Below are 27943 nucleotides of genomic sequence, written 5' to 3'. Positions count from 1 at the left end.
TTGCTGGCCTTCATGGCTGTTATAATTTTTCACCTGCAGATGAGACCTTATGTGTGTACTCACAGATCACTACTCCAGTTTCAGTAATTTATTTTTTTAAAGTTTTCTTTAACTTGCTTCTTTTCTTTCTTCCTTCCTTTCTTTTTCTCTGCCTCCCACTCTCCCTTCTTTTCCTTCTTTCTTCCCTTCTTCCTTCTTCATTTCTTCTTTCCTTTCTTCCTTCTTTCCTCCTTCCTCCTTTTTATTCTTCTTGGTAATTCTCTGTATATCCTGCGCACACAACAATTTAATGAATATTATGTTTAACGCAGGATCTAATTATTTTGTTACAAATAAGCCCGTCAAAATATCTATTTCACCATAGAGTAGTAAGTGAAAGTTAATGACTTTTATTTGTTATCGTTGTATCTAAACAGTTATTCACCATAGGGCTTTTTTAATAAGAGCTTTTTCTTGTGGTTTCTTCTACCTTCACGCTGAAGTTACATGAATATTCACATATATTTTCCTTAGCTCCTTTATAGATAAATTTGTTAAATATTAATGCTTAATACCATGAAATTAATTTTGGTATGTGAAATAATGTAATTATCTACCTGTACTTTTTTCTAAATAGCAAATACATTGTTTTAACATTGTGTGCCAAATTCTTACACGAACTTGGAATTATTTCCAGATCTCTATGTTTTTCCACTGATCTGTTATTCTAATATATGATGAATAAGTAAGCTATGCATATTTTTCTGCCTCCTCATTCTCTTCCACTTTCTAGTCAATTGTAATCAGATCTCTGCTTCTACCACTTTCATACAATTTCTCTCACCCAGTTTGCAGATTTCCAACATGAGGCACATAACCTGATGCTTACCTCCCCTAGTCTCTACAGTATTTAACAGTGCTGACACCTCTCTCCTTCTTGAAATAGTTCATGAACTTTTGGACACCAGGAAACCACCTTTTCAGCAACATTTATAGTATCTTCCACATATCCCTCTGTCAATAGATAGTGGTAAACTCATTGAATGTTGTGGGAAAGTCCTAAATCACCAGTCATCCAAACAGTAATGTCATAATAGTTTGAAAAACATTTTAAAAGTACAGATACCAGAGCCCTGCTCACAAATATCTTCTGTTTGAGTAGATCTAAGATGGAAATGGGGGATCATAATTTTAAATGTTTTGTAAGTGACTCTGACAAATATCCAGGTTGTGAATTGTTGATCCAGCCCAATCCTATTATCGCTTAAATGAAAAAATTGAGACAAAATTATCATAAGATTTTAAAAGTGGGTGGAATGCTGGGCATAATCCAGCCAAACCTCTGATTTTGCAAGCTCTTAATCTGAGGTTCAGAAAGAAAAATGACACTGCAACACAGCTGCATATTCAGAACTACATCCCATTTACTGAAGCTTGAATACCAAGCAAGTGGATAGAGATCTTCATAAAATCTTTTGAAGGAGACAGTATTACTATTTTCATTTTAGAGATGAAAAAACGGACATCCAGAAAAGTTGGGTAATTTTTTTTTTATGACTACTTAATTAGTAAATGAGAGAGCCAAACTCCCAGGTAGTCCAACACCAGAGGCTGTGAGCTCACCTGCTCTACTCTCGAAGTCTGCCCAACTCACATCTTCCACTGCTGACTCCTGAATACACACAACAACCCAGATAAAAATAAATAAAGCTTTGTTTTCCATCATTGTGCTTTAAGAGAAGATAGAAAAAATCCTAATGAAAGTAGATTATTACAAAAATCATTCCATGACACAGAAGTGGCAGCAATTCTTTGGGTCACTATTCTACGCAAACATGTCCTCTTTTCAAGTCAAAACTTAAAGTCATAACAAGTGTACATATAGGCGAAATAAATAAATATTCCACCAACATTTATTGAGTCTTTACTAAGGGCCAGAAGCCAGGCTAAGCATTGTTGATATAATAGTGAATAAAACACACATGCTGTCTATCCTGAAAGTCTTCATCATCTAGTAGAGAAGACAGATAACTAATCAGGCAATTAAACAAGAACGTGAGAACTGCTATTATTGAGGCCCTTATTTTTTACGTTAGTCTGTAAAACATACAACAGGAGCAGCTGGAACTGGCAGGATAAGTGAAGCAGGGTTTCTCTTCAGCTGATATCTGAACATTAACATAGAAGAAAAAAAAAGGGAGAGGAACAGCTAACAAGAGTGATGTGGAAAGGCAAATATTATTTAACCATTTAGGAAGCAGCACTGTTCAATAAACAAAATGTATCTACAAAGATGGTAGCCAGAAGAAAACAAGGGAAATCCCATACACGCTGTATAAATTATCAAGTTATTCTTCTACTATGTTTGAAAAACCATGCTGGATATGTCATTCTTATATACATTACTGCCTTATATTAAACAAAAATTATCCTGCAAATAAGTTTCTTAGAATTTTCTTATAATTAAGTAAGTAAAATCAGATTATAAATGTAATATTAAGTGCTTGTTCTAGGTCAGGGACTCAAATCTGTTTTAGGTAATAGAGAAACAATATCAAACAAGATACAGCTTCTGCCAATAGACTTAGAGGGGGAGAGATTTGAGGGGAAAATAAGTTTTTATACAGTGGGACCTGTACCACAACAGGGTAGGCATAGAATGCTATGAGATTATACCCCAAGTTCATCTATCTTTGTCTTTCTGTTCAGGAAAGACTTTGCAGAGGTTCTGGGTAATCTCATTCCTGAAGGATGGATAGGCTGAGCAAGGCAAAGAAGAGGATATGAGAGAGTGTTCTAGGCTGAGGGAAGAACTTGTGGACAAGTGTTCAGGGAAAAAGAATGTGTTGTATTTGGGAAACTACAGGGGTTCACAGCTGGACAGTGCTCTGCTCATACATGGACAGCAGGTACAGAGGAGGCACAGCCATCTCATCAGGTAATACTAGGAGAAATGGGTCAAAAGGGGAAATTACAGGGGTTCTCTGTAACAGCAGCACTGAGTACTGCAAAGCAGGGGTGAGAAGTGATGAGTAAAGGGAGAGGAATCAAGGAAGACACCCCTCTTGGGTTTGAGCAGTTAGACAGGTGATGGTACTGTTCACTATGACGGTGATCGCAGGAAGAAGAAAGAGTTCAGTGGGGTTGGATGTGCTGCCATGATAAGGTTAATTGTCACATTGAGTTCAGATGCCTACGGAGAACTCGAATGGAGATGCTAGGCAGTGAAATATGTAGGTCTGAAGTTCAGATGCAAACTCTACCTAAAGTTGTAGATGAAGGGATTCTTTCCAAAATCAGGTGACTGTAATCTGTAATAAACTAGTAAATTTATTTGAAAAGAGTTTGAAAATTCCCTCTAAAATATAAGCGGAAAACATTGGAGGAGAAGAGAGAGAGGAAGGAAGGAAACGAAGAAGGAAAAGAGAAAAGGAGGGAATAAATCTCACATCTATTTGGCCCCAATACACACTTTAATTTACATTAACTTATTGTTTCCAGCTACCCTATAAAACTATAATGACGTCTTTATTTTCCAAAGCTTTCAATGCCGGCCTTTTGATCCCAAATTCATTGATCTTTCTGTTATATCTCACTTCTGTCTGTGTGAAAAACCTCTGGGGTGTTGTGGGAGGGAGGAGACAAAGGGAAAACCATATTGTCTTCTGACAATTAGTACTGCTCCTAGTTCAGAAAAATGTTTTTCTACTCAAGCTTTTTCTCAGGGCAACCTTAACTTCCTTGTTCCTGAAGCTGTAGATCAGAGGATTGAGCATGGGCACCACAATGGTACAGAAGACTGTGCACACTTTCCCCTGATTCATACACAAACAGGAGAAGGATGGGGGACATGGACACCCTCGACTTAAAAAAAAACAGAAACAACAACTGCATGTGAGGTACAAGTGCTGAAGGCTTTGGACCTTCCTTCAGTGGAGTGAATATGTAGGATGCTGGAGAGGATGAAGTGTAAGAGACAATAATGGTGAGGCTGAGCACACCACCGTCAAAGCCCACAACACCAAAACCATCATTTCATTGATGAGAGTTCTGGTGCAAGAGAGCTCCAGGAGGGGAAGGATGTCACACATGTAATGGTTGATGGTGTTAGCCTAACAGAAGGTCAGCCTCATCATGCACCCTGTGTGGGCCCAGGCACCTATAAATGCCCCCACATACACAATCACAGTCAGCAGAGAACATACCTGAGGAGACATGGTGACCTTATACAGCAGGGGCTTACAGATGGCCACATAGCAATCATAGGCCATCACTGTCAATACATAGCACTCTGCACTGACAAAGAAGCAGTAGAAAAAGAGCTAAGTCATGCATCCTGCATAGGAGATGGTGTTCATCTTTGACACAAAGTTTACCAACAGTTATGGAGTAATAACAGAAGATCAATATAGGATAATTTAAAGAGGAAGTAGTACATGGGAGTGTGAAGGTTAGAATCCAGTCCAGTTAGAAAAACCAACCCAGTTTTCCTGACAGTGACTACATGGATTCCTAGGTAGAGGAAGAAGAGAGGGAACTGGATCCCTGAATATTCTGTTAGATACACAAGAGTAAACTAAATGATGAAGGAACTGTTTCCAATGTCCATTCTCTTCCAGTGGGATCTGAAAGATAGGACAGTACAGTCATATTTGAGACAGAACCCAGATTTACCATGCAATGCCATGCCCAATCCCTTCTGAAGCCAAGAAGCCAAAGGCTCTGCTGAGGTTTAACTATCTGATAGAAAACTGGATCTGGCACTGCTCGTACAATAAAGACAGGTGCATGGGAGGCATCGGCATAATGAAAGCATATGGGAGAAATTTGTCCAGGGGAGGAAATGCAGTGATTTCTCATCTTTTCTCTGACTCAATGTGTCACTAACACTTATTCCACTTTATGCTTGTCAAACTTCATAAGCCATACTCAGGCTACCTGTGCTGACCACCAGCCCATTCTGGATGCAGTGTAGGGTGGAGACCATGAGCACCATGTTCATGGCAGAATTAAGGAATCAGAGATGCACAGAGGTCCTTTGGCTTCTGAAGTACATACAGCAAGAAAGTTACTGTCAGCAATAGAACCTTGGTCTCTTTCACAGGAAATTCTATAAGGAGCAGAAAGAATGGAGGCACTACAAACCGAATCATCTCAGCAGTACTTTTGATGTCTACTTTTCTCCTGCACAGACCATTTAATTATCTGTAACTCAGGGTCAGAGCTGCAGAAAGAGAGTCCATGGAAGGACATAAAAACATAAAGATTCAATGCTCATCCTCCTTCTGCCTAGAGGCATCAGAACTGTCCTTGTGTTTTTTCCTCCACCTTTGTTCTCCAAAGAGAAATAGCTTTGCTGCTGCAGAAGGTTAGTTCTGAACTAAAACCCTCCTTTTGTGCAGAGAGGCTCAGCACATTTATAAATCTGTCTTTGACTCACTCAGAAAATCAATCAAATAAAGATCATGGTTTTCAATTATGAATTTGCCAGGCAGTGATCATTAAACTACAAAAAAAGGAATCCAAACAGTTCTTTTATTTCCAACAAAATAACATGTAGCATCGTGTAAATTATTTTATTTTGAGCTTCAAGGTCTTGGGGATTTGATACACAGGCTTTCCCAGGACCCTCTCCATCACTCAAATCTTTTAGGAAAGACAGATTTAAGAAACTTTATACACTCATGAAGATGCTTTGACCCTGGTGTCTTTGGAGACAATATTCAACTCAGATTTTCACATCAGGGATTGTACATTCCTCAGGGCAGAGAAGGTAGAAATTTTTCCCTTCACTTCTATTTCTCCCAGTTCTTCTTTGATTAGATAAAATTGTTCACACATAGCTAATGACATTTAAAATACCTCTCAAAATATTACATGTACATACATATCCTCCCACACATGTATTACAATATGACATATATGATCATATGATGCATAATACCTTATATCTTTTAAAACAAATCACTTCCTTTTCCTTTTTCGCTCAGCACTCCCCTTCTTTCTTCAGCTCCCTTCAAACTCATCATCCCCAGTTATTCGTGGTTATAACCTAGCACACACCTTCTCATATTTTACTACTTACTCACATAACCAAATATTATAGGGGCTTTACACTTGACTTACAAAGTACTTATTTTATTTACCTCTTTCTTTTGTCAATTAAAAATACTTTGCTGAAATATCTCCAATATTCTGTGTTGTAGATATAACTTACCCAACCACTCCATGTTAATAAATTCGTTATTTTACCAGTTTTTAACCACCAAAAACAATGCTGAAATAATCATCATGTGAATACACCTTGATATACCAGTACTTTTATTTCAATGAGATAAATTCACAGAATGTTGTATTTCAGTTTATTCTTTTTGTAAAAGCTATAATCACATCTCCACGGGCAATGTATGAAACTTTCTTTTCTTCTCCCAACCGAAGTGGTATTGGTGTTTATAGCTGTGACAGTCTGATAAGCGTAAAGTGATGTATCACAGTTACTTTAAATTGCATTCTATTACTGAGCTTGAGCATCTTTTCATAAATTTGTAAACCTTTTGAAATTGCTTTTCTGACTTACCTATTTATGTCCTTTCCCCATTTCTATGCGGTTGTTTTCTCTCTTCCTGACCAATTGAGGAATACAGTGAATACTAATCTTCTGTACGTTACCTGCATTGAAGCTATATAATTCGTCCTAATCCACTATTAGTCCACTGATTGCTTAAAGTATCTTTTGCCAAACAAAAGTTTTAAAACTTTACACAGTCAAATATGTCTACTTGAATATACATAATATATACAAACTTGCCCCATATATCACCGCTGATACCACCACTTGGACTTGAGAGATGACTGTCTCTTAACTTGCATCACTACAAAGTGCTGAGGATTAGATCCTTGCGCCATCCATTACCCGTCCCAGTCTGAGGCAGAGTTTCCCACAGCCCAGAAACCCCGGTTACATTGTCCTGGGGGTGTGGGTGGGACACCCGGACAGCCCCACCTGCCCCAGTTTAGCCGCCTGGGCAATGGGTTTCAGCCAAAATGAAAAAGGGGGGTGGTGGTGGGGCCTCCCAGAAATGCAATGACCCCCTCAGAAAATTCCCGGGGGCAGACGGGCGCAGGGCCCGGCAAGGAGGACCCGCAGGCGCGGAGCCTCGGCGAGTGGACTGCAAGGGGCTCTCCTGGGCTGCCTGGGAAGGCGCCGTCCCCCACACGCGCTGCCGCGCGGCCGCTGCACAGTGACCGGCGAGGCGGGCTGTCCTGCCACCATCCGCCCTGCTGGGCTCCCGGCGCTCCCCGCCACCACGCCCTCGCCACCGCGTCCCCTGCCGCCCCGCCCCGCCACACTCGCAGCCCCCGGCCCGCCAGGCCCCGGGGTCACGCTCCACCGCCTCCCCTTATCCGGCCCCAGCACCCGCCGCCGCGGCAGCCCGGGGCAGACATGGCGGCCAGCGCCAGACTCCTCCTGCCCGGAGGAGGGCGCCGGATCTCTCGGCCTGCGCCGGCATCACCGCCGCCCCGCCCCGCCACACTCGCAGCCCCCGGCCCGCCAGGCCCCGGGGTCACGCCCCATCGCCTCCCCTTATCCGGCCCCAGCACCCGCCGCCCCGCCCCGGACACACGGACCCTCCCGAGGCACCCCGCGCCTCCCTTCGCCTCGGCCGGACACTACTGCCCTCGCCGCGGCCCTACCTCCTGGGTCCGCCTCAGCCGCCCGGTCCCTCGCGCTCGTCCCGCACTCGGACGGAGGAGCCTGCATGCGCCCGCCGGCCCGGCCCGAGCCCAGGAGACGTCCGGGCTCCCAGCTTCCAGGCGGAGTGGAGCCCGGCTCTCAGGGAGAGAGAGGTGGTCCGGCTGGGTATGATATGGCACATTCTCTGTAAACAAGCTGTGTGGGAGTAGAGTTAGTGCGCATGCGTGCCCGTGTATCTTTTGGCTTGTTGCTACTTTTAGTGTGTTCTTTAGTGTGTGAAGCAGTGGCTCTGTCTGGACTGCTGGTCGGCTCCAAGGACCCTTTCCTGTTACCTAGCTCGTAGACCTGTGTGTGAAGGGTTTGTGAACGGGCTCGAGGTGTCTGTGAGCTCCAGCCTTAGCTTCACAACATCCCTCCCAACTGCTCCTCAACATCCTAGAATGTAAAAATAATATTAATAAAATTACATTTTCTTTAAAATAAAAAAAAAAGCCAACCAAACAAAAAAATGTGACAGAAAGGATACTAGGGGAGGATTTGATCATCTAGGCAACAAACCAACACAGGAACAGTTAATCTTCCAAATGGAGAGAACAAATCAATGGATACTAGAGGTAGGAGGGGGAAGGGGAAAGGGAGAGAACGGATAAGGGGCATAAAGAATAAGTATGATTTGTAATAATGAATATGCTAATAAAAATTTTTTAAAAGAAAAGAGGTTAAAAAGCCAACCAAACAAAAAAAAAGTGACAGAAAAGATAAGAGCTATAGAGCATCAGTCCAGGACTCCACCATCTGACCAGCAGTAGTCCTACAAACTGGGAACAGAAGTATATGGGGGGGGGGGGCGGGTGTTTTTTCAAAATACAACACAGGAAAATTTCCTAGAGCTGAAGAACATTTGACTTCCATCCAAGATTCCAGAACAGTGAATGACAAATAACTCCATCAACATATACCTATGTTATCATCATGGAAGTTTAATTATGCTGGGGATACAAGAGGTTGGTAAAGATTCCAGAAATGTAAACAAACACACTAACACGTCACCTACAAAGGAATAAGAGTCAAGTGGCGTTCTCAGTTTTCTCATCAGACAGGCTCGATGCTAGGAGACCCTGAAAGCAAGTGTCTCATCAGAGCGAGGCCCTAGGTGGCCAGGAGGCTGCACTTCCCTCCAGGAAGGCCCTTGTGCTTTGCCCAGTACCACAGTTTCTTGCATATTTCTCTTATTTACAAGAGAGTGAGTTACCTTTGAGCAGGAACACCAGCTTCTTTACCTTAATAACCCCTCTCTTCTATATTTCTAGAGTCCTGCAAAGAAGAGACTCTCAAAGTCCCTTTGAATAAACAGTAGTCAGTCTCTGTCTCCCCTTCTCTATGTCATCATTTCCTTTCTCCCGTGTTCTGACCCCTTCTTTCGCTGTCCTCTTATTCATTTTGAAAACACAAATTGGGATCTTCCGTGTGCTAGGTCAAGGGGTAGGGAATGGACAAAGGCCAGTCCTGGGTTCCAGGAGATCTCAGTTGTGAGGGGACAGACCACATGCGGGGACATGAACCTCAGGGGGCTGGCCAGTCTTTCTCTCCAAACTGACAGCACAGAAACCGGATGCACCTACATGATAGTTCAACGCTCCCTTTTCTTAAACCTGAGTTAAAGATGAATTAAACTGTATATGTTTCTAGTTTAAACATTTAGCTAATTTTCACTGATGGAATGTTCTGTAGGGCTAGTTCCCAAGGGGATAAAAGTTTCCTCCTCACTATAATGCAGGTAGAATCTATATGCTCCCTCCAACAGCCAAACCCTCCTTTCCTTGTGAGTTGTTTTTTGAAAGCGGAGGCCGCAGGATGCAGAGGAGGCCTCACTGGCAACTTCTCTCTCCTCACAGCAGGGCTGGGCCTGAGGATAACAGCGGGGAGTGGTCCTGGGACCGTGGGTGCCACTGAGAGCCACTGGGAGGGTGAGGCTCCTCTGCAAACAGTTCCCAGGGAGCGCCTCCCCCTGGTGGCCACAAGAGGAAGCTGCGGTGCCCTCAGCCAGGGAAATGGCTAACAAGGAGTTAAGGTTTTACGCGCGCACACACTCACACACGCACACGCACACACGCACGCACGCACACACGCACGCACACACACACCAGCACACCTTGTACCTTCTGGGTGTCAGAACCTTGATAATGAAGCTTAAACTTCAGGATCCCTCTCTTGCACAAGCCCCTTCTAAGGCCAGGAAGAGGCCCTAGCAAAATGTTCCCATGGACATATGTTTTTGCAAAATTTGCAAAAGTAAGGTTTTTGTTTTGTTTTGTTTTAATAAGCTTTAGACCTCGCAAAGCCTATATCTAACCCTCATGGTCACATAGGGATCACTCAATCCAGACTCTCTGAATAGGTTCTTTAACTCAAATGTCCAGTGTACACCCCCATTCTACCCGCTGGAGGCTGCACAGAGGACTTTGTGCACAATCTGTGCAGGGGTGAGACCATGAGTTCATGGGTCAGATAGGTGTAAGTCTTCATTCCACCTCTGTCACTCACTAGCTGTGTGTCCCTAGGCGTGCTACTTACCCTCTCTGTGCCTATCTTTCTTCACCTGAAAGAGGGGTAACTGGTAATTGTATGCACTCTCTGGGTTGCTGTGAGAATAGAATCAGGTAACGAACAGTAAGTGCTCTGTTTGGTGGCTGGCCTGTAGGAGGCGTTCAGGAATAGTGGCTATGGAAAAAGTCCTTAAATAGATATCCTAAACTGGGAACATACGTATACTCCTAACAAATTCAACTCTCTATTTTAAGTTGAACCAGATAAAATTGCCAGTATTTCGCTGTTTTTCAACCTATAAAAATGTTAGTTTCACATGATTCCTCTTAATAGAACAAATGACCAAAATTACAATGGGCTGCTGAGATGCAGGTTATTGGTAGTGACACTCAGTTCCCCTCACTGGAAAAATGGTGAATCTGTGCTTGCTTGAGGAGGCTCAGGGAGGCAGTTGGTTCCTTGCTCTCTCCTCTCTCCTGGAACCCCTCTCTGATGAAATGGCCACTCCCTGCTTTTAGTCTTAATGGCAAAGTGTGCAGCGACAGTTTCAACGACTACAGGTCCCCCAGAACAAGGGAGGGACCCTCTGCCCCCAGCCCTGCTGACGGTCTCCCTGTGGCATGAGCTACTCTCCAGAACACAGCTCCTGTTTGGAGGTGCTGGTGCCCTATGACCCCTTGCTATGCCAGTCCATGGTACTTAATCTAGAAGTCTCTCTTTCTTCATCTGGCCCTCAGGGAAGCAGGGGAGGATCTGGTGGAGAGAGATCCAGGCCCAGATGGAGTCCATACTGCAGAGGCCACACCTGGCAGCCAAAGTCTCCTGGCCTGAAGTTGTCCCTGGGAATCACAAACTCACAAACATACCTCTGGCTGCCAGTGCCTGGGCTTCTCCTGCTTAACTATTGCCCACCGGGTGGCCCGCAGGCCTCACACTCTGGAGAACATACACAGAATTCTGGAGCCCGATAACTGAGCTGGGCATTCAGGAGGTCAGCGGTCAGACCTCAAACACAAATGAAGCACCTGCTGTCAAGACAAGTACCCTCGGAGATGCCATCAGACTGTGCCGGTGGAGTTCTCTGAGAGGCATGAGGGTCATGGTGAGTAAGGCCTACGAAAGGAAAGGGGAGGAAGATGGGTGGGGGTGGAGAGCCAGCAGACCACACACAGACTGGTGGGACAAAGTTTCTGCCAGACTCACTGTCCAGGTCCTACTTCAAGAAAAGACATGCTGCCCAGCTGCAAGGAGTGTGGCTAGCAGACAGCCTCAAGCTGTTCGCTGCAGTAAGACCTGCCTCAATTTTGCAGCCAAGCTCACCCTGTTCTTGGAGTGAGCCCCAGCTGGTCATTGAGCAAGATGGCAGTCCAAGGGTACTTGTGCCAGTCTTTGCTTGGAGCTGTCCCATTGGGCTGGCAGAGATTTTATCATGTTTGCACTGCCATCTGATGCCTCCCCCTGCTCAATCCTGCTTCCCCTCTTCCTTTCACAGGTATTACTCCTCAATAAAACATTTGCATACCTAACTCTGTCTCACATCTGCTTTCTGGAAAGTCCATGCACAACACTTGGTACCAGGAGGGGTCCAAGAGAGCATCCACCGTGGAAGAGACACCACATAGACAAAATGACTCAGCTGGTTGGTAAGTAGCCTCTGTCAGTGGCCACCCCAATTCCAGCCCAATGGGCACATGAACAAAGTGGCCATGGTGGCAGAGACCGAGGCCATGTATGGGCCCAACACCATGGATTCATACTTAACAAGGTCAGTCTAGCTACTGATACCTCTGAATGCCCAATCTATCAGCATAGAGGCCAGTGCTAAGACTGGCATGGCACTGTTCCTTGAAGAGACCAACCAGCCATGTGGTGGCAAGCTGTCTACATTGGGCCCCTTCTATCCTAGAAGGTCAACAGATTATTCTGTTTCTCACAGAAACAGACATCTATTCTGGGTATAGATTTGAATTTCTTGTCCATAAGGTCTCAGGCAGCACCACTGTCCACAGGCTGTCCCAAATGAATGTGGGATTTGTTTTTCAGATTCTTAAGCATGGCACTAGGCTCTGCTTTTTCCCTCAAGATGTGATAGATACTGCTTTACATTCACTATTCTGGCTGGAGGTGTTGAGAGTTTCAGAGGGTTGCTTTTGGACTTCACCACTCTAATATCTTACACTACAGGCCAAGAGTCTAACATGGAGGTTACTCCAGCTACCAGCTATGTCAGTCTCAATTGCACAGGCCACCTGATGGGTCTATGAACACAGTAAACCCACCGTGAGCCAGGACTTTGGCCAGGATTCCATATGTCCCTACTCTAATAAGAGCACCATGACAACGCTTCAGATCTCTGGATATCAGCATCAACTCAGACCCTGTGTCCAACAATCTTTGAAATGTCTTGAGTACTAGCCTTTCCCCAGGATAAAATTACCATAGAAAATGTAGTTCCCTTTGGGAAAGGAGGGGCAGAATCAGGTCCTGCAGGGTCCTTCTCCTGGGGTTCCAGTCTCCTCTTTAGTCAACAGCTCCGGGTCTGAAAACTGGCTCAGGTTCAAATCCCTAGGCAAGGGATCATGATTTTTTGTTGGGGTAACCACCCTCAGCCTCCTGCTTATTCGATTTTGGTCTCCTTTGAATACACACGTAACAGTACCCTTGGCTGCCCGTCTATTTTTCCACTAGGAAAGCTGTGTTCTATTAACCATCTCCATAACTCTCTGAAGGTCAGACTCCCACGATTATCACTCTGACCCCATCAGTTGTCACAGTCACTATGAGTCCTGTCTTCTGACCATTAAGTGTTGCCACGTGGCCTCCATCGCCCAGGCCCTATCATCCCCATTACTATCAGTGAACTAGCCTCAGTACCTGCCTCTTTTAGCCTCGGTCCTCTGCAGCCTCTGGCACCATCGCTGCTCCTCCTGGACGGGATTCCCAGGGGCCAATTACCAGCCGTGCCCCTCCAGCCCCAGTGGTGGAGAGCTCAGAAAGCTCAGGAGAGAGGCCACGCTGCGGGATGGGGACATCTAATTTATTTATTTATTTATTTATTTATTTATTTTATTATTTTTTAAAAAATTTTATTTTGTCGATATACATTGTGGCTGATTATTGCTCCCCATCACCAAAACCTCCCTCCCTTCTCCCTCCCCCCCTCCACCCCAACAATGTCCTTTCTGTTTGCTTGTCGTATCAACTTCAAGTAATTGTGGTTGTTATATCTTCTTCCCCCCCCGTTTTTTTTTTTTTGTGTGTGTGTGTGTGTGAATTTATATATTAGTTTTTAGCTCCCACCAATAAGTGAGAACATGTGGTATTTCTCTTTCTGTGCCTGACTTGTTTCACTTAATATAATTCTCTCAAGGTCCATCCATGTTGTTGCAAATGGCAGTATTTCATTCGTTTTTATACCTGAGTAGTATTCCATTGTGTACATGTACCACATTTTCTGTATCCACTCATCCGATGTTGGCATTTGAGCTGGTTCCAACTCTTGGCTATTGTAAAGAGTGCTGTGATAAACATTGGGGAACAGGTATACCTTCGACTTGATGATTTCCATTCCTCTGGGTATATTCCCAACAGTGGGATAGCTGGGTCGTATGGTAGATCTATCTGCAATTGTTTGAGGAACCTCCATACCATTTTCCATAGAGGCTGCACCATTTTGCAGTCCCACCAACAATGTATGAGAGTTCCTTTTTCTCTGCAACCTCGCCAGCATTTATCGTTCAGAGTCTTTTAGATTTTAGCCATCCTAACTGGGGTTAGATGGTATCTCAGTGTGGTTTTGATTTGCATTTCCCAGGTGCTGAGTGATGTTGAGCATTTTTTCATATGTCTGTTGGCCATTTGTATATCTTCCTTAGAGAAATGCCTACTTAGCTCTTTTACCCATTTTTTAATTGGGTTGCTTGTTTTCTTCTTGTAAAGTTGTTTGAGTTCCTTATATATTCTGGATATTAATCCTTTGTCAGATGTATATTTTGCAAATATTTTCTCCCACTCTGTTGGTTGTCTTTTAACTCTGTTAATTGTTTCTTTTGCTGTGCAGAAGCTTTTTAGTTTGAAATAATCGCATTTGTTTATTTTTCCTTTGGTTGCCTATGCTTTTGGGGTCATATTCATGAAGTCTGTGTCCAGTCCTACTTCCTGAAGTGTTTCTCCTATGTTTTCTTTAAGAAGTTTTATTATTTCAGGGTGGAAAAGGCGGCCACTGGGACTCAGGCAGCCGGGAAACTTGTGGACCTTCCTCTCGCCATCTCTTAAGGGAGGACTGCTGCTGCTGACCGGTCGTGGGGGGTGACCGCCACTTTGCCCCCGGCAGGAGAGGCTGCCTCATTTACAGGCAACAGCTTTGAAGTGTGGAGCAGGAAAAGAACTGTTTCTTAGCTGCAAAAGCGAGACTCGAAACAGGGAACATGGCGCCAGGGCTGCTGTGGATGCAGCCAGGATCCCGGAGGCCGGGGCCGCGCTGAAGGCGGCCAGCTGCCCTATTCAGGACTCAAGGTTTCAGGCCGGCATTAAAGAAGATTCCTGGGAGCACCCGAGCCGCGCCACGACTGAACAGCCTGAGACGGCAGCGGCCGAGAACTGGGAAAGGCGGCAAACCAGAGACAGAGAGCGAGCACCCGACCTGGCACAGCACTGTGAGTGACCCCTGGCACAGCTCTGTTCGGGGGGTGGATGCCCACGCGGCTCCCGCCTGCACCACCAGGCCACTCACCGCCCGGTGCTGCCTCCATTTTCCCAGGTGCGGGCAGCTCCGCCCTGCTCGGCCATCACTGAGCCCTCCCAATTGCTTGGCCTGGCGCGGGGGCCCCGCTCCCACTCCCTCTGCGGTTCTCTGGCGGGGCTGGTGGCGGAGGGCGTCCTGGGCCAGTGTCGGGGGGGCAAGGAAGTACGGGCGGGCCGACTGTCACTCCACCATACCCTGGACTCCGGCCCCAGGTAAACTCCCTGTTACTGGGAGGCAGATACCATCTCTGTGGCCACCAGTTTGGAAAAGAGCCTAACGAATTTCTGGTTGGGAATAGTGTGGTAGGAGAGTTCCCAGGTCCGCTTGAACCTGCTGGAGACTAGGCTGCAGGTGGGCGCTAGACTCGGTTTATACTGGGGGGATACAAAGGTGAACAAGACCCGAGAAAGATCTACATAGTGCTACAAAGGCACCCAGAGAGACCGGTCATCTGTGCCCAGCAGAAACCTGGTAGACTTCCTGGGCGAGGCAGTGCTGAGCAGGGTCTTGAAGGCCCAGCTGATAGACGAGGGGTGCAGAAGACACGCCCCAGCCAAGCACAGTGCGCACATAGTGGGGAGACATGTGGCCAGGGAGGTGGAGACTCGACAAAAACCACACACCCAGTGGGGTCACTACTGCACGATCTACCAGCCTGGGCCAGAGCACACGGAACAGGGAGAAGTCCTGCACAGGAAGTGAAAGCTCAACAGAGATCACACACCCTGTGGTACGTGATCCACCAGCCCAGCAGAGTCCAAGCTGACCAGAAAGGTGGCTCCCCGGAGAAGCCCAAGACCCGAGGCAACCACACACACAAGGCACTAGAGGCCAACTGAGCAGTCACGGAGGGAGCCATACGAAATTGGCAACCACAGCAACATCCTAGTTAGTCATTAGTCTCAAACCGGTGGACTGTGAAACCCCCGGCCGCAATGAATAAACACCAAAAAAAAGATACCAGAAATACAAAAAATCGAGAAAGTACACCACCAAAAGTTAATAAATCTCAAACTCTAGATCCTATAGAACAAGAAGCCCTTGAAATGACTGACAAGGAATTTCGAGTGATAATTCTAAGGAAACTGAATGAGATACAAGAAAACTCAGCTAGATATCATGATGAAATGAGGAAAAGTATACAGGATCTGAAAGAGGAAATGTACAAGGAAATCAATGTCCTGAAAAAAAATGTAGCAGAACTTGCTGAACTGAAGAAGTTATTCAACGAAATAAAAAACACAACGGAGAGTTTAACCAGCAGGCTTGTCGAAGTTGAAGAGAGAACCTCTGAACTTGAAGATGGGCTGTTTGAAATAACACAAGCAGACAAAAAGAAAGAAAAAAGAATCAAGGACATTGAAGAAAATCTGAGCAAGATATCAGACAACCATAAGCGATCAAATATCCGAGTCATGGGTATTCCAGAAGGGGAGGAAAATGGAGATTCCATTGAAAACATATTCAACAAAATAGTGGCAGAAAACTTCCCAGGTATAGGAAAAATCACAGATCTTCAGATCCAGGAAGCTCAACGATCTCCAAATGTATTCAACCCAAAAAGACCTTCTCCAAGACATGTCATAGTCAAATTGGCAAAACTCAGAGATAAAGAGAGAATCTTAAAAGCTGCAAGAGAGAAGCGTCAAATCACCTATAAGGGAGCCCCAATCAGGTTAACATCAGACTTTTCATCACAAACCCTAAAAGCTAGAAAGGAATGGGATGATATATTCAAAATACTAAAAGACAAAGATTGCCAGCCAAGAATACTCTACCCTGCAAGGCTATCCTTCCGAAATGAGGGGCAAATAGTATATTTCTCAGACAAACAAAAACTGCGGGAGTTCACTACCACAAGACCACCCTTACAAGAAATCCTCAAGGGAGTACTGGGTTTGGTTCCTGAAAAATAACTACCACTGCCATAAAAACCCAAGAAAAATCTAAACCCGCTAGTATAATAAAAATGGCATTCATGAAGAGAAAACAAGCTAACAAAAACACTATCTACAACCTAAGGAAGCAACAAACACAGAAAACAAACAGTAAATCAGAAAGCAAGGAACAAAAGACACTTAAGACAACCAAACAACCAATAAAATGCTAGGAATAAATCAACACCTTTCAATAACAACTCTTAATGTAAAAGGCTTAAATTCCCCAATTAAAAGACACAGACTGGCTGACTGGATCAAAAAGCAGGACCCAACTATATGCTACCTACAAGAGACCCACCTCACCCATAAAGATTCACACAGACTAAGAGTGAAAGGACGGAAAAAGATTTACCATGCAAACAGAAAAGAAAAACGAGCTGGAGTAGCTATTCTTATATCTGACAAAATAGACTTTAAACTAAAAACCATAAAAAGAGACAATGAGGGACACTACTTAATGATAAAAGGACTGATCCATCAAGAAGACATAACAATCATAAATATGTATGCACCCAATGTTGGAGCAGCCAGATTTATAAAACAAACTCTATTAGACCTAAAGAAGGAAATAGACACTAATACCATAATAGCAGGGGACCTGAACACCCCACTGTCAATATTAGACAGATCATCTAGGCAAAGAATCAGTAGAGAAACACAAGATCTAAACAAGACTCTAGACCAATTGGAATTGGCAGATATCTACAGAACATTCCACCCAACAACCTCAGAATATTCATTCTTCTCAGCAGCACATGGATCATTCTCCAGAATAGATCACATATTAGGTCACAAATCAAGTCTCAATAAATTCAAAAAAATTGGAATTATCCCATGTATCTTCTCAGACCACAATGGATTAAAACTAGAAATTAATAACAAACGAACCTCTGGAAACTATACAAACACATGGAAATTAAACATCATTCTACTTAATGACATATAGGTCCAAGAAGAAATCAAGCAGGAAATCAAAAAATTTATTGAAACTAATGAAAACAATGATACATCATACCAAAACCTGTGGGATACTGCAAAAGCAGTATTGAGGGGAAAATTTATTGCATTAAACGCTCACTTCAGAAGAATAGAAAGATGGCAAGTGAACAAACAAACACTTCACCTTAAAGAACTAGAAAAACAAGAACAATCCAAACCTAAAGTTAGCAGACGGAAAGAAATCATTAAGATCAGAGCAGAACTGAATGAAATTGAAAACCAAAAAACAATTCAAAAGATCAACGAATCAAAAAGTTGGTTTTTTGAAAAGATAAATAAAATTGACAAACCATTAGCATGGCTAACAAAAAAAAGAAGAGAGAAGACTCAAATAACCAAAATTAGAAATGAAAAAGGCGATATTACAACTGATTCATCTGAAATACAAGGAATCATTCGAGACTACTATAAACAACTATACGCCAACAAATTTGAAAATCTGGAGGAAATGGATAAATTTCTGGACACACACAAGCTCCCAAAACTGAACCGTGAAGACGTAGAAAATTTGAACAGACCAATAACAATAAAGGAGATTGAAGCTGTTATCAGAAGGCTCCCAACAAAGAAAAGCCCAGGAACAGATGGATTCACAGCAGAATTTTACCAAACATTCAAACAGGAATTGACACCGATTCTTTACAAACTATTCCGAAAGATTGAAACGGACACAAATCTCCCAAACTCATTCTATGAAGCAAACATCATCCTGATACCAAAACCAGGTAAAGATATAACCAAAAAAGAAAACTACAGGCCAATATCCTTGATGAATATAGATGCAAAAATCCTCACTAAATTACTAGCAAACAGAATACAGCAACACATACGTAAAATTATTCATCACGATCAAGTGGGATTCATCCCAGGGATGCAAGGTTGGTTCAACATACGCAAATCAATAAATGTGATACACCATATTAATAAACTCAAACACAAGGACCATATGATCATCTCTATAGATGCTGAAAATGCATTTGATAAAGTTCAGCACTCTTTCATGACAAAGACCCTCTATAAGTTAGGTATAGAGGGAAAGTATCTCAACATAATTAAAGCCATATATGCCAAACCCACTGCCAATATCATCCTGAATGGGGAAAAGCTGAAAGCTTTTCCTTTAAGAACAGGAACTAGACAAGGATGCCCACTCTCACCACTCCTATTCAACATAGTGTTGGAAGTACTAGCCAGAGCAATCAGAGAAGAGAAGGAAATAAAGGGCATCCAGATTGGAAAAGATGAAGTCAAACTGTCCCTGTTTGCAGATGACATGATCCTATATATCGAACAGCCTAAAACCTCTACAAAAAAACTGCTGGAATTGATAAATGATTTCAGCACAGTAGCAGGATACAAAATCAACACACAAAAATCAGTAGCATTTCTTTTCTCCAATAGTGAACATGCAGAAAGAGAAATCAAGAAAGCCTGCCCATTTACAATAGCCACCAAAAAAATAAAATACTTAGGAATTGAGTTAACCAAGGAGGTGAAAAATCTCTATAATGAGAACTACAAACCACTGCTGAGAGAAATTAGAGAGGATACAAGAAGATGGAAAGATATCCCATGCTCTTGGATTGGAAGAATCAACATAGTGAAAATGTCCATACTACCCAAAGTGATATACAAATTCAATGCAATCCCCATCAAAATTCCAAAGACATTTTTCTCAGAAATGGAAAAAACTATCCAGACATTTATATGGAACAATAAAAGACCACGCATAGCCAAAGCAATGCTGAGCAAAAAAAATAAAGCTGGAGGCATAACACTACCTGACTTTAAGCTATACTACAAAGCTATAATAACCAAAACAGTATGGTACTGGCATAAAAACAGACACACTGACCAATGGAATAGAATAGAGAATCCAGAAATCAACCCACACACTTACTGTCAGCTGATCTTTGACAAAGGTACCAAGCCTATTCAGTGGCGAAGGGACTGCCTCTTCAGCAAATGGTGCTGGGACAACTGGATATCCATATGCAGGAAAATGAAACTAGATCCATACCTCTCGCCGTATACTAAAATCAACTCAAAATGGATTAAGGATTTAAATATACACCCTGAAACAATAAAACTTCTTAAAGAAAACATAGGAGAAACACTTCAGGAAATAGGACTGGGCACAGACTTCATGAATACGACCCCAAAAGCACGGGCAACCAAAGGAAAAATAAACAAATGGGATTATATCAAACTAAAAAGCTTCTGCACAGTAAAAGAAACAATTAAAAGAGTTAAAAGACAACCAACAGAGTGGGAGAAAATATTTGCAAAATATACATCTGACAAAGGATTAATATCCAGAACATATAAGGAAGACAAACAGTGTTTTAAGAAGAAAACAAGCAACCCAATTAAAACATGGGCAAAAGAGCTAAGTAGGCATTTCTCTAAGGAAGATATACAAATGGCCAACAGACATATGAAAAAATGCTCAACATCACTCAGCATCCGGGAAATGCAAATCAAAACCACATTGAGATACCATCTAACCCCAGTTAGGATGGCTAAAATCCAAAAGACTCTGAACGATAAATGCTGGCGAGGTTGCGGAGAAAAAGGAACTCTCATACACTGTTGGTGGGACTGCAAAATGGTGCACCTCTATGGAAAATGGTATGGAGGTTCCTTAAACAATTGCAAATAGATCTACCATACGACCCAGCCATCCCACTGTTGGGAATATACCCAGAGGAATGGAAATCATCAAGTCGAAGGTATACCTGTTCCCCAATGTTCATCGCAGCACTCTTTACAATAGCCAAGAGTTGGAACCAGCCCAAATGTCCATCATCAGATGAGTGGATACGGAAAATGTGGTACATGTACACAATGGAATACTACTCAGGTATAAAAACGAATGAAATACTGCCATTTGCATCAACATGGATGGACCTTGAGAGAATTATATTAAGTGAAATGAGTCAGGCACAGAAAGAGAAATACCACATGTTCTCACTTATTGGTGGGAGCTAAAAATTAATATATAAATTCACACACACACACACACACACACACACACACACACACAAAAACCGGGGGGGGGCGGGAGAAGATATAACAACCACAATTACTTGAAGTTGATACGACAAGCAAACAGAGGGGACATTGGTGGGGGGAGGGGGAGGGAGGAGGGAGGGAGGTTTTGGTGATGGGCAATAATAATCAACCACAATGTATATCGACAAAATAAAATTAAAAAATAAAAAATAAAAAAAGAACATACTTTATATAAAACTAAATAGTACCTTTTCACATAAACATTTCTCACTCACATAGAAATATAAACAATAAGAAATGTATGAATGATATTTTGCCTACTCACATATCAAATAGCAAGAACTACTCCTTTTTTCTTACTAAATACTCACTTAAGCGTAACCATAAGTAAACGGTAAAATCAAAAATGTCAGTAGATTTGGAGAAAGAAATGCTTAGAATTTCCAAACTATTATTCATTCCAGTAAAATTTGTAAATCTAATTTTGATGTTAATTTTTAAACATTCTGCCAAGCTTTTTATTTTTTTAATAGAGTATGATTTGCAAAAATCTTGATAGAGTATGGCAAATTAGTTCTTCTGCAGAGACAAATAACAAATGCTGTTAATAGAGTGTGGCAAATGAGTTCTGTTGTAGAGTTCTGTTTTTTTTCATTCTGTAACTCGCTTATTTCATTTAATTTTCTCCAAGCTCAACCGTGCTGCTGGGAACAGTAGAATTGATTCTTTTTAAGGCTGAGTAGTATTCCATCGTGCATCTATACAACAATTTTTTAGTCCAATCATCTGTCAATGGACATGTAGGTTGGTTCCATATCTTGGCTATTGTAAATAGAGCTGTGATAAACATGGGAGTGCCGGTATCCCTTCAATATGATGATTTCCATTCCTATGGGTACATGACAAGTAGTGGGATTGCTGGGTCATATGGTACATCCTTCTGTAGATGTGTGAGAAAACTCCATACTGTTTTCCAAAATGGCTGCACTAATTTACAGTCCGACCAACAATGAAGGAGAGTTCCTCTTTTTCTGCTTCCCCACCAGCATTTGTTATTTTTTGTGTTTTTGATAATGTCAGTCTAACTGGGATGAGATAATATCTAATTGTGGTTTTGATTTGCATTTTCCTGATGATTAGTGATGTTGAACATTTTTTCCTATACCTGTTAGCCATTTGTATATCTTCTTTTTATAAATGTCTATTCGGCTCCCTAGACCATTTTTTTAATTGGGTTATTTTATTATTATTATTATTATTATTATTATTATTATTATTATTATTATTATTATTATTATTATTATTATTAAAGTTGTTTGAGTTCCTTGTATATACTGCATTTTAGTCCCATGTCAGATGCACAGTTTGCAAATACTTTTTTTCCCATTCTATAGGTTGTCTCTTCATTGTTGATTATTTCCTTTGCCATGCAGCCTTTTAGTTTGATAAAATCCCATTTGTTGATTTTTGCTTTTATTGCCTGTGTTTGAGGTCTTATTCACAAAATCTTTGCCCAGTCCTACACCCTGAAGCATTTCCCCTGTATTTTCTTCTAGAAGTTTGAAAATTTCGGGTCTTATGTTTAAGCCTTTACTCCACTTTGAGTTGATTTGTGTATATGGTTTAGTTTCATTCTTCTACACACAGATATCCAGTTTTCCCAGCACCATTAATTGAAGAGGCTGTCTGTATTAGTCCATTTCTGTTGCTTATAAAAACTGGTAATTTGTGAGAAAACAAAATTTATTGTTTTACAGTTTGGGAGACTGGGAAGTCTAAAATCCAGGAAACACGTCTGGTGAGTGTCTTCTTTGGTGGTAGCTTTACAGAAATGCAGAGGTCTCACATGGCAGAAAACTGTGGAGCAGAGAGCGACTCTCACATGCTTCCCTTTTAAAGCCCTCAGAAACAAACCTGTAGGGCATGGTCCTTCCAATCTAATTAACTCTTCAAGGCCCCACCTTTCAATTATCATAATAGGATTTACCACCCTCAACAGTTACAGTGTGAAATAAGCATCAGTGATTTGGGGGGCCCATTCAATCCACTGTATTATACTCCTGGCCCCTCAAAACTCATGTCCTTTTCACATACAAGTATAGTTGTTTCCTATCTGAAGTATTAATTCGTTTCAACTCAAAAGTCCAAAGATCAAAGTCTCATCTGTGAAACTAAAACAAGTTATCTACTGCCAAAATGCATTGGTGGGACAAGCATAGGGTAGATATTCCCATTCCCATTCAAAAAGGGAGAAATAGGCCAAAAGAAAGGGGCAGTAGGTCCTAAGATGGTCATAACTCATCAGGGCGTATTTAATCTTACAGGTGGTGATTCATGTACCTTGACTTTGTGTTAGATGTTCTCTGCACACTGATGTGGGAGCTGGGTCTCCAAGTCTTTGGGCAACTCTGCCGCTATGTCTTTCGTGGTCTGAGGCCATGCTTCAGCTCTTGCAGGATGGCACTGTACAGTTGTAGCTCCACAATTTGGAGGTCTCCATGGTTGTCCTGTTCTCACAGCTCCACCAGGCATGGTGCTGATTGGGTTTCTCTACTGCAGCTCCAACCCCACATTTCTGTTTGACATTGCTCTAGTGAAGGCTGTCTGTGGTGTCTCCACCCCATGACAGATCTCTTCCTGGGCCCCTAGGCTTTTCCATACACCCATTGAAGTTGGCTCCCAAGCCTCCACAGCTCTGACATTCTGTGAGTCTACAGACTTAACACCAAGTGGGCACTACCAAAGCTTCCAGCTTCTGTCTTCCAAAGCTGCAGGTCCAGCCACACCTGACACAAATTTAGCCACAGCTGGGGCAGCTAAATCAGTTGGGGTGTTGCTGCTGGAAGTAGCTTCCCAAGGTGTCCATGCTCAGCGAACCCATGGAGGGCACCCCAGGCCTGCTCCCTGAGACCATTCTGACTCCTTAGGCTTCTGAGCCTATGTTGGAATGGATGGCCCCAGAGACTTCTGCAATGCCCTCTGGGCCTTTTTTCCCTTCTCTTGGTAATCCTTTCGTTTTGTACTAATCTTCTTGGCAAACAGTTGCTGGGCTACACCATTACATTTTTCTCCTGAAAATGCTCTCTGCTGTGCTACCGCATGCCAGGCTGCAAATTTTCTAAATCTTTATGCTTGGCTTCCCTTTTAAATTCTGAATTCACATCATTCTTTTGCTGCCATAACCCTGCATAGGCTGTTACAAGTAGCCATGAAGCTTCCTGAATGTTTTACTGCTTAGAAATTTCTTCCGCCAAACACCCTGGGTCAGCACCTATAAGTTCCACATTCCATGAAACATTGGGGCATAAACAGAATGAAGCCATGTTCTTTGCCAGTTCATAGCAAGGGTGATCTTTGCCCCAGTTTATAATAAGCTCCTTCTCATTTCTGTGTGAGACATTCTTAGAATGGTCTTTACAGTCCAATTTCTATCAACATTCTAGTCACGACCATTTAAACAGTCTCTAAGAAGTTCCAAACTTTCCCTGGTTTTCTTGTCTTCTAAACTCCCACTAGCGGCTAGGCTTTTTCTAGCCTGCTCCTTCAAATCCTTCCAGCCTTTGCCCGTTACCCAGTTTCAAATTTGCTTACTGATTTTTAAGTATCTGTTATAAGCATCATACCACTTCTCTATTACCAATTTTCTGTATTACTCCATTTCTGTTGCTTATAACAAAATTACCTGGAACTGGTAATTTATAAGGAAACACTATTTATTGTTTACAGTTTTGGAGACTGGAAAGTCCAAAGTCCAGGGAACACATCTGGTGAGGGTCTTCTTTGGTGGTGGCTTTACAGCAACACAGAGGACTTACATGACAGAAAATGTCAGAGCAATGAGAGATTCTCACGTGCTCTCCTTTTAAAGCCCTCAGAACCTCACCCATGAACTAGGGCATGGTCCTTACAAATTAATCACCTCTTCAAGACCCCACCTTTCCATTTTCTTAATAGGATTTCCCACACTCAACAGTTCCAGTGGGTATTAAGCTTCAGTGATTTGGGAGGTCATTCAGTCCTTTCCCCAATAGTATATTTTCTGTGCATTTGTCAAAGATATATTGGCTCTAAGTACATGGGATTATGTCTGGGTTCTCTATTCTGTTCCATGGTTCTGTGTGTCTGTTTTTATGCTGGTATCTTGTTATTTTGGTTACTATAGCTTTGCAGTATATTTTGAAGTCAGGTAGTGTAATGCCTCCTGCTTTATTCTCTTTGTTTAGGATTGGTTTGGTTACTTGAGGGCTTTTCCTGTTCTATATGAATGGTGAGATTGTTTATTCTATCTCTGTGAAGAATGTCAATGGTAATTTGATATGGATTGTGTTAAATCTGTAGATCATTTTGGGTGGAATAGTCATTTTCTATTTAATTCTACCAATCCATTAGCTTGGAATATCTGTCAATTGTTTGGTTTCCTCTTTATTTTTTTTTCATTAGTGTTTTGCAACTGTAATTACAGACATCTTTCACCTTCTTAGCTACATTTATTCCTAGGTTGTTGTTTTTTTTTAATAGCTATTGTAAATGGATTGCCTTCTTGATTTTTTTTTTCTGCTAGTATGTTGTTGATGTATAGAAATGCTACTGATTTTTGCATATTGATTTTGTATCCTGCAACTTTACTGAATTCATTTATTGGTTCTAAGAGTTTTTTGGTGAAGTCTAATTTTTTTCTCTATATAAGATGATGTTGTCTGTAAACAGGGACAATTTGACTTCCTCTTTTCTAATCTGGATACACTTTATTCCTTTCTATTGCCTAATTGTTTTGGCTAGAACTTCCAGTAGTATCTTAAATAGGAGTGATAAGCATTTGCATTCTTGTCTTGATCTTTTTCTTAAAAAAAATAAAAAAATAAAAAAGCTTTCAGCTTTTCCCCAATCAGGATGATTTTAGCTGTGGTTTTGTTAAGCATAACCTTTATTTGTGTCTTTACTGGAGAAGTGGTTTTCTTGCAGGCAGCATAAAGCTAGGTCTAGTTTTTTAATTCATTCAGCCAGTTGGTATCTTAAGTAAGAAACTTAATTAAGTAAGGAACTTTATTCATTTACATTCAAGGCTCTTATTGAAAGGAATTGCCTTACACTATCCATTTTACTAAATTTTTTATGATTGTTTTATATTTCTTAGTTTCTTTTATTTTTCCTTTTATTATTTGTCTTTGTCTATGTGTGTGTGGTAAGATATAGTTTCTTTCTCTTTCTCATTTTGTGTATGTGCTATACCAGTGGGTTTTATTCTTTTTTTCTCATGTATTCATGATGGTAGTTATCACTTTTTTGATTCCAGGTGTAGCACTTCCCTGAGGATTTCTTGTAGGGCTGACCTTATCTCAGTGAATTCCCACAGTTTTGGTTAGTCTGGAAAAGACACTATTTCTCTGTTATTTCTAAAGAATAGCTTTGCTTGATATTCTTTGCTGGCAGTTTTTTCTTTCCACAGTTTGACTATATCCTCCCACTCTCTCCTGGCCTGCATGGTTTCTGTTGAGAAGTCTGCTGTTAGTCTGATGGGGATTACCTTATAGATGACTTGATGCTTTCCTATTGCTGTTTTTAGAAATCTCTCTTTGTATTTGTCTTTCAACTGTTTGACTATAATGTGTCTCAGGGAGGACCTCTTTGAGTTAATTCTGTTTGGGGATCTTTGAGCCTCTTTGACCTGTAAGATCATATCTCTTTCAATACTTGGGAAGCTTTCAGCTACTGTTTTGTTAAATGGGTTTTTCAATGCCTTTTCCTTTCTCTTCCCCTTCAGGAACACCCATAATATGGATGTTTGTATGCTAAAGTTTGTCCAATAGATCTCATAAGCTTTCTTCATTTTTTTAAATTCTATTTTCTTTTTTTGGTCCTACTGGGTTAACTCAAAAAAGCCTGTAATCAAGTTCATAAATATTTCTTTGCTTCTTCTGTTCTGATGCTTAAACTCTTGGTTGTATTTTTTATTTTGCTGAATGAATTCAGTTCCATGATTTCTGCTTGGTTCTTTATTATATCTATCTCTTTGTTGAATTCCTCCTTCACATCCTGGAATATTTTTCTGACTTTATTGTAATTTCTATCTATATTTTCTTGCATTATGTTGAGTTTCCTTAAGATTATTGCTTGGAATTCCTTTTCAGGCATTTCATGGTTTCCTATTGTTTGGGGTCTGGTACTGGAGAATTATTGTCTTCCTTTTGGAGTGTCATATTTCCTTGTTTTTTCATGCTTTTCATATCTCTGCATTGATGTCTGGGCATCCTGTGGTACAATCACTTCTAATTTTTGAAGTAGTTTTTGAAACGAAAAACTCTTCCCTGTAGAAGTGGTCTATATTGACATTTTTGTTGGGCATTTTTGGTTTGGTTTTGGGTGAGCATCATAGCATAGTCTCTCTGTGACTTCCTCAACTGTATTCAACCTAAGAGTTGTCTGTGGGTGCCTTCATGGCTTAGGTTGTGGGGACCTCAACCTAAGGGTGACACTAGGATTGTTGTGGCTAGATATGGGTGACACTCAGAAGGATTGTTGTGGCTATGGATAGACCCTTGACTACCTTGCAGGTGTGCTGGTGCACTCAGTACTTCCTAAGCTGAAGTGAGAAACCCTGTATGGGGTCCATGGGGTCACCACTGGGGCTTTGATTTCTGAGGCTGGTGTTGTGACATTGGGCTGTTCCTCTGCTAAAGTGGGTGAGGTTGCCAGGATACTGAGCAGGTCACACACCCCCGGGAGAAGTGCTGAGGAATTTCTCTGTGCCCAGGACTGAGAAGGGCAGGCGTTCTGAAATTTTCCTGCTGGAATAGGTTGATCTAGGCAAGTTTGCCAGAGATATGCAAGATTGTGTATGCCCAGGAGGGGCCAGTACATTTCCTGCACCCTCTCTGCTGCAGTTGGAGACTCTGGAAAGCTCAGCAGTGTTCAGCAGTTCTCCATGTCCCAGGCAGAGGTGGGTGGGCTTTATGTGGCTTCCCTGCTAAAGTATGCTGATCTAGGCAAGTCCACCAGCACAATGTGAAACTGCATATAACTGAG

General features: G+C 42.1%; 1 protein-coding gene and 1 pseudogene across 1 annotated transcript; both read right to left on the bottom strand.

Moving 5' to 3' along the window:
- Positions 1-73: 73 nt before the first annotated feature.
- Positions 74-27778, bottom strand: LOC134376255 (chromatin assembly factor 1 subunit A-like). The gene is made up of 3 exons (XM_063094866.1): positions 27465-27778; positions 7675-7870; positions 74-270 (listed from the first exon to the last, which is right to left on the bottom strand). The coding sequence occupies exons 1-3, from the start codon at positions 27776-27778 to the stop codon at positions 109-111; spliced, it is 672 nt and encodes a 223-aa protein (XP_062950936.1). The 3' UTR covers positions 74-108.
- On the bottom strand, positions 3669-4588 carry LOC134374991 (olfactory receptor 8B8-like; annotated as a pseudogene).
- Positions 27779-27943: the final 165 nt, after the last annotated feature.

Source organism: Cynocephalus volans, chromosome 4, assembly GCF_027409185.1.
Source record: "Cynocephalus volans isolate mCynVol1 chromosome 4, mCynVol1.pri, whole genome shotgun sequence".
Lineage (NCBI taxonomy): Eukaryota > Metazoa > Chordata > Mammalia > Dermoptera > Cynocephalidae > Cynocephalus > Cynocephalus volans.
Note: the sequence above shows the minus strand (reverse complement) of the source record. Positions and strands in the feature narration are given on the sequence as shown.

Bases quoted from the DNA above. Each gene is read 5' to 3' on its own strand.
- LOC134376255 (XM_063094866.1), bottom strand. From the start codon at position 27,778: ATGTACTGGCCCCTCCTGGGCATACACAATCTTGCATATCTCTGGCAA. The intron at 7,871-27,464 runs GTAGTCAAGGGT...ACTCCCACACAG, and splicing joins TGCACCAGCACACCTGCAAG to CTTGTTTACAGAGAATGTGC. The intron at 271-7,674 runs GTAGGGCCGCGG...TTGTGTGCGCAG, and splicing joins GGCTGAGGCGGACCCAGGAG to GATATACAGAGAATTACCAA.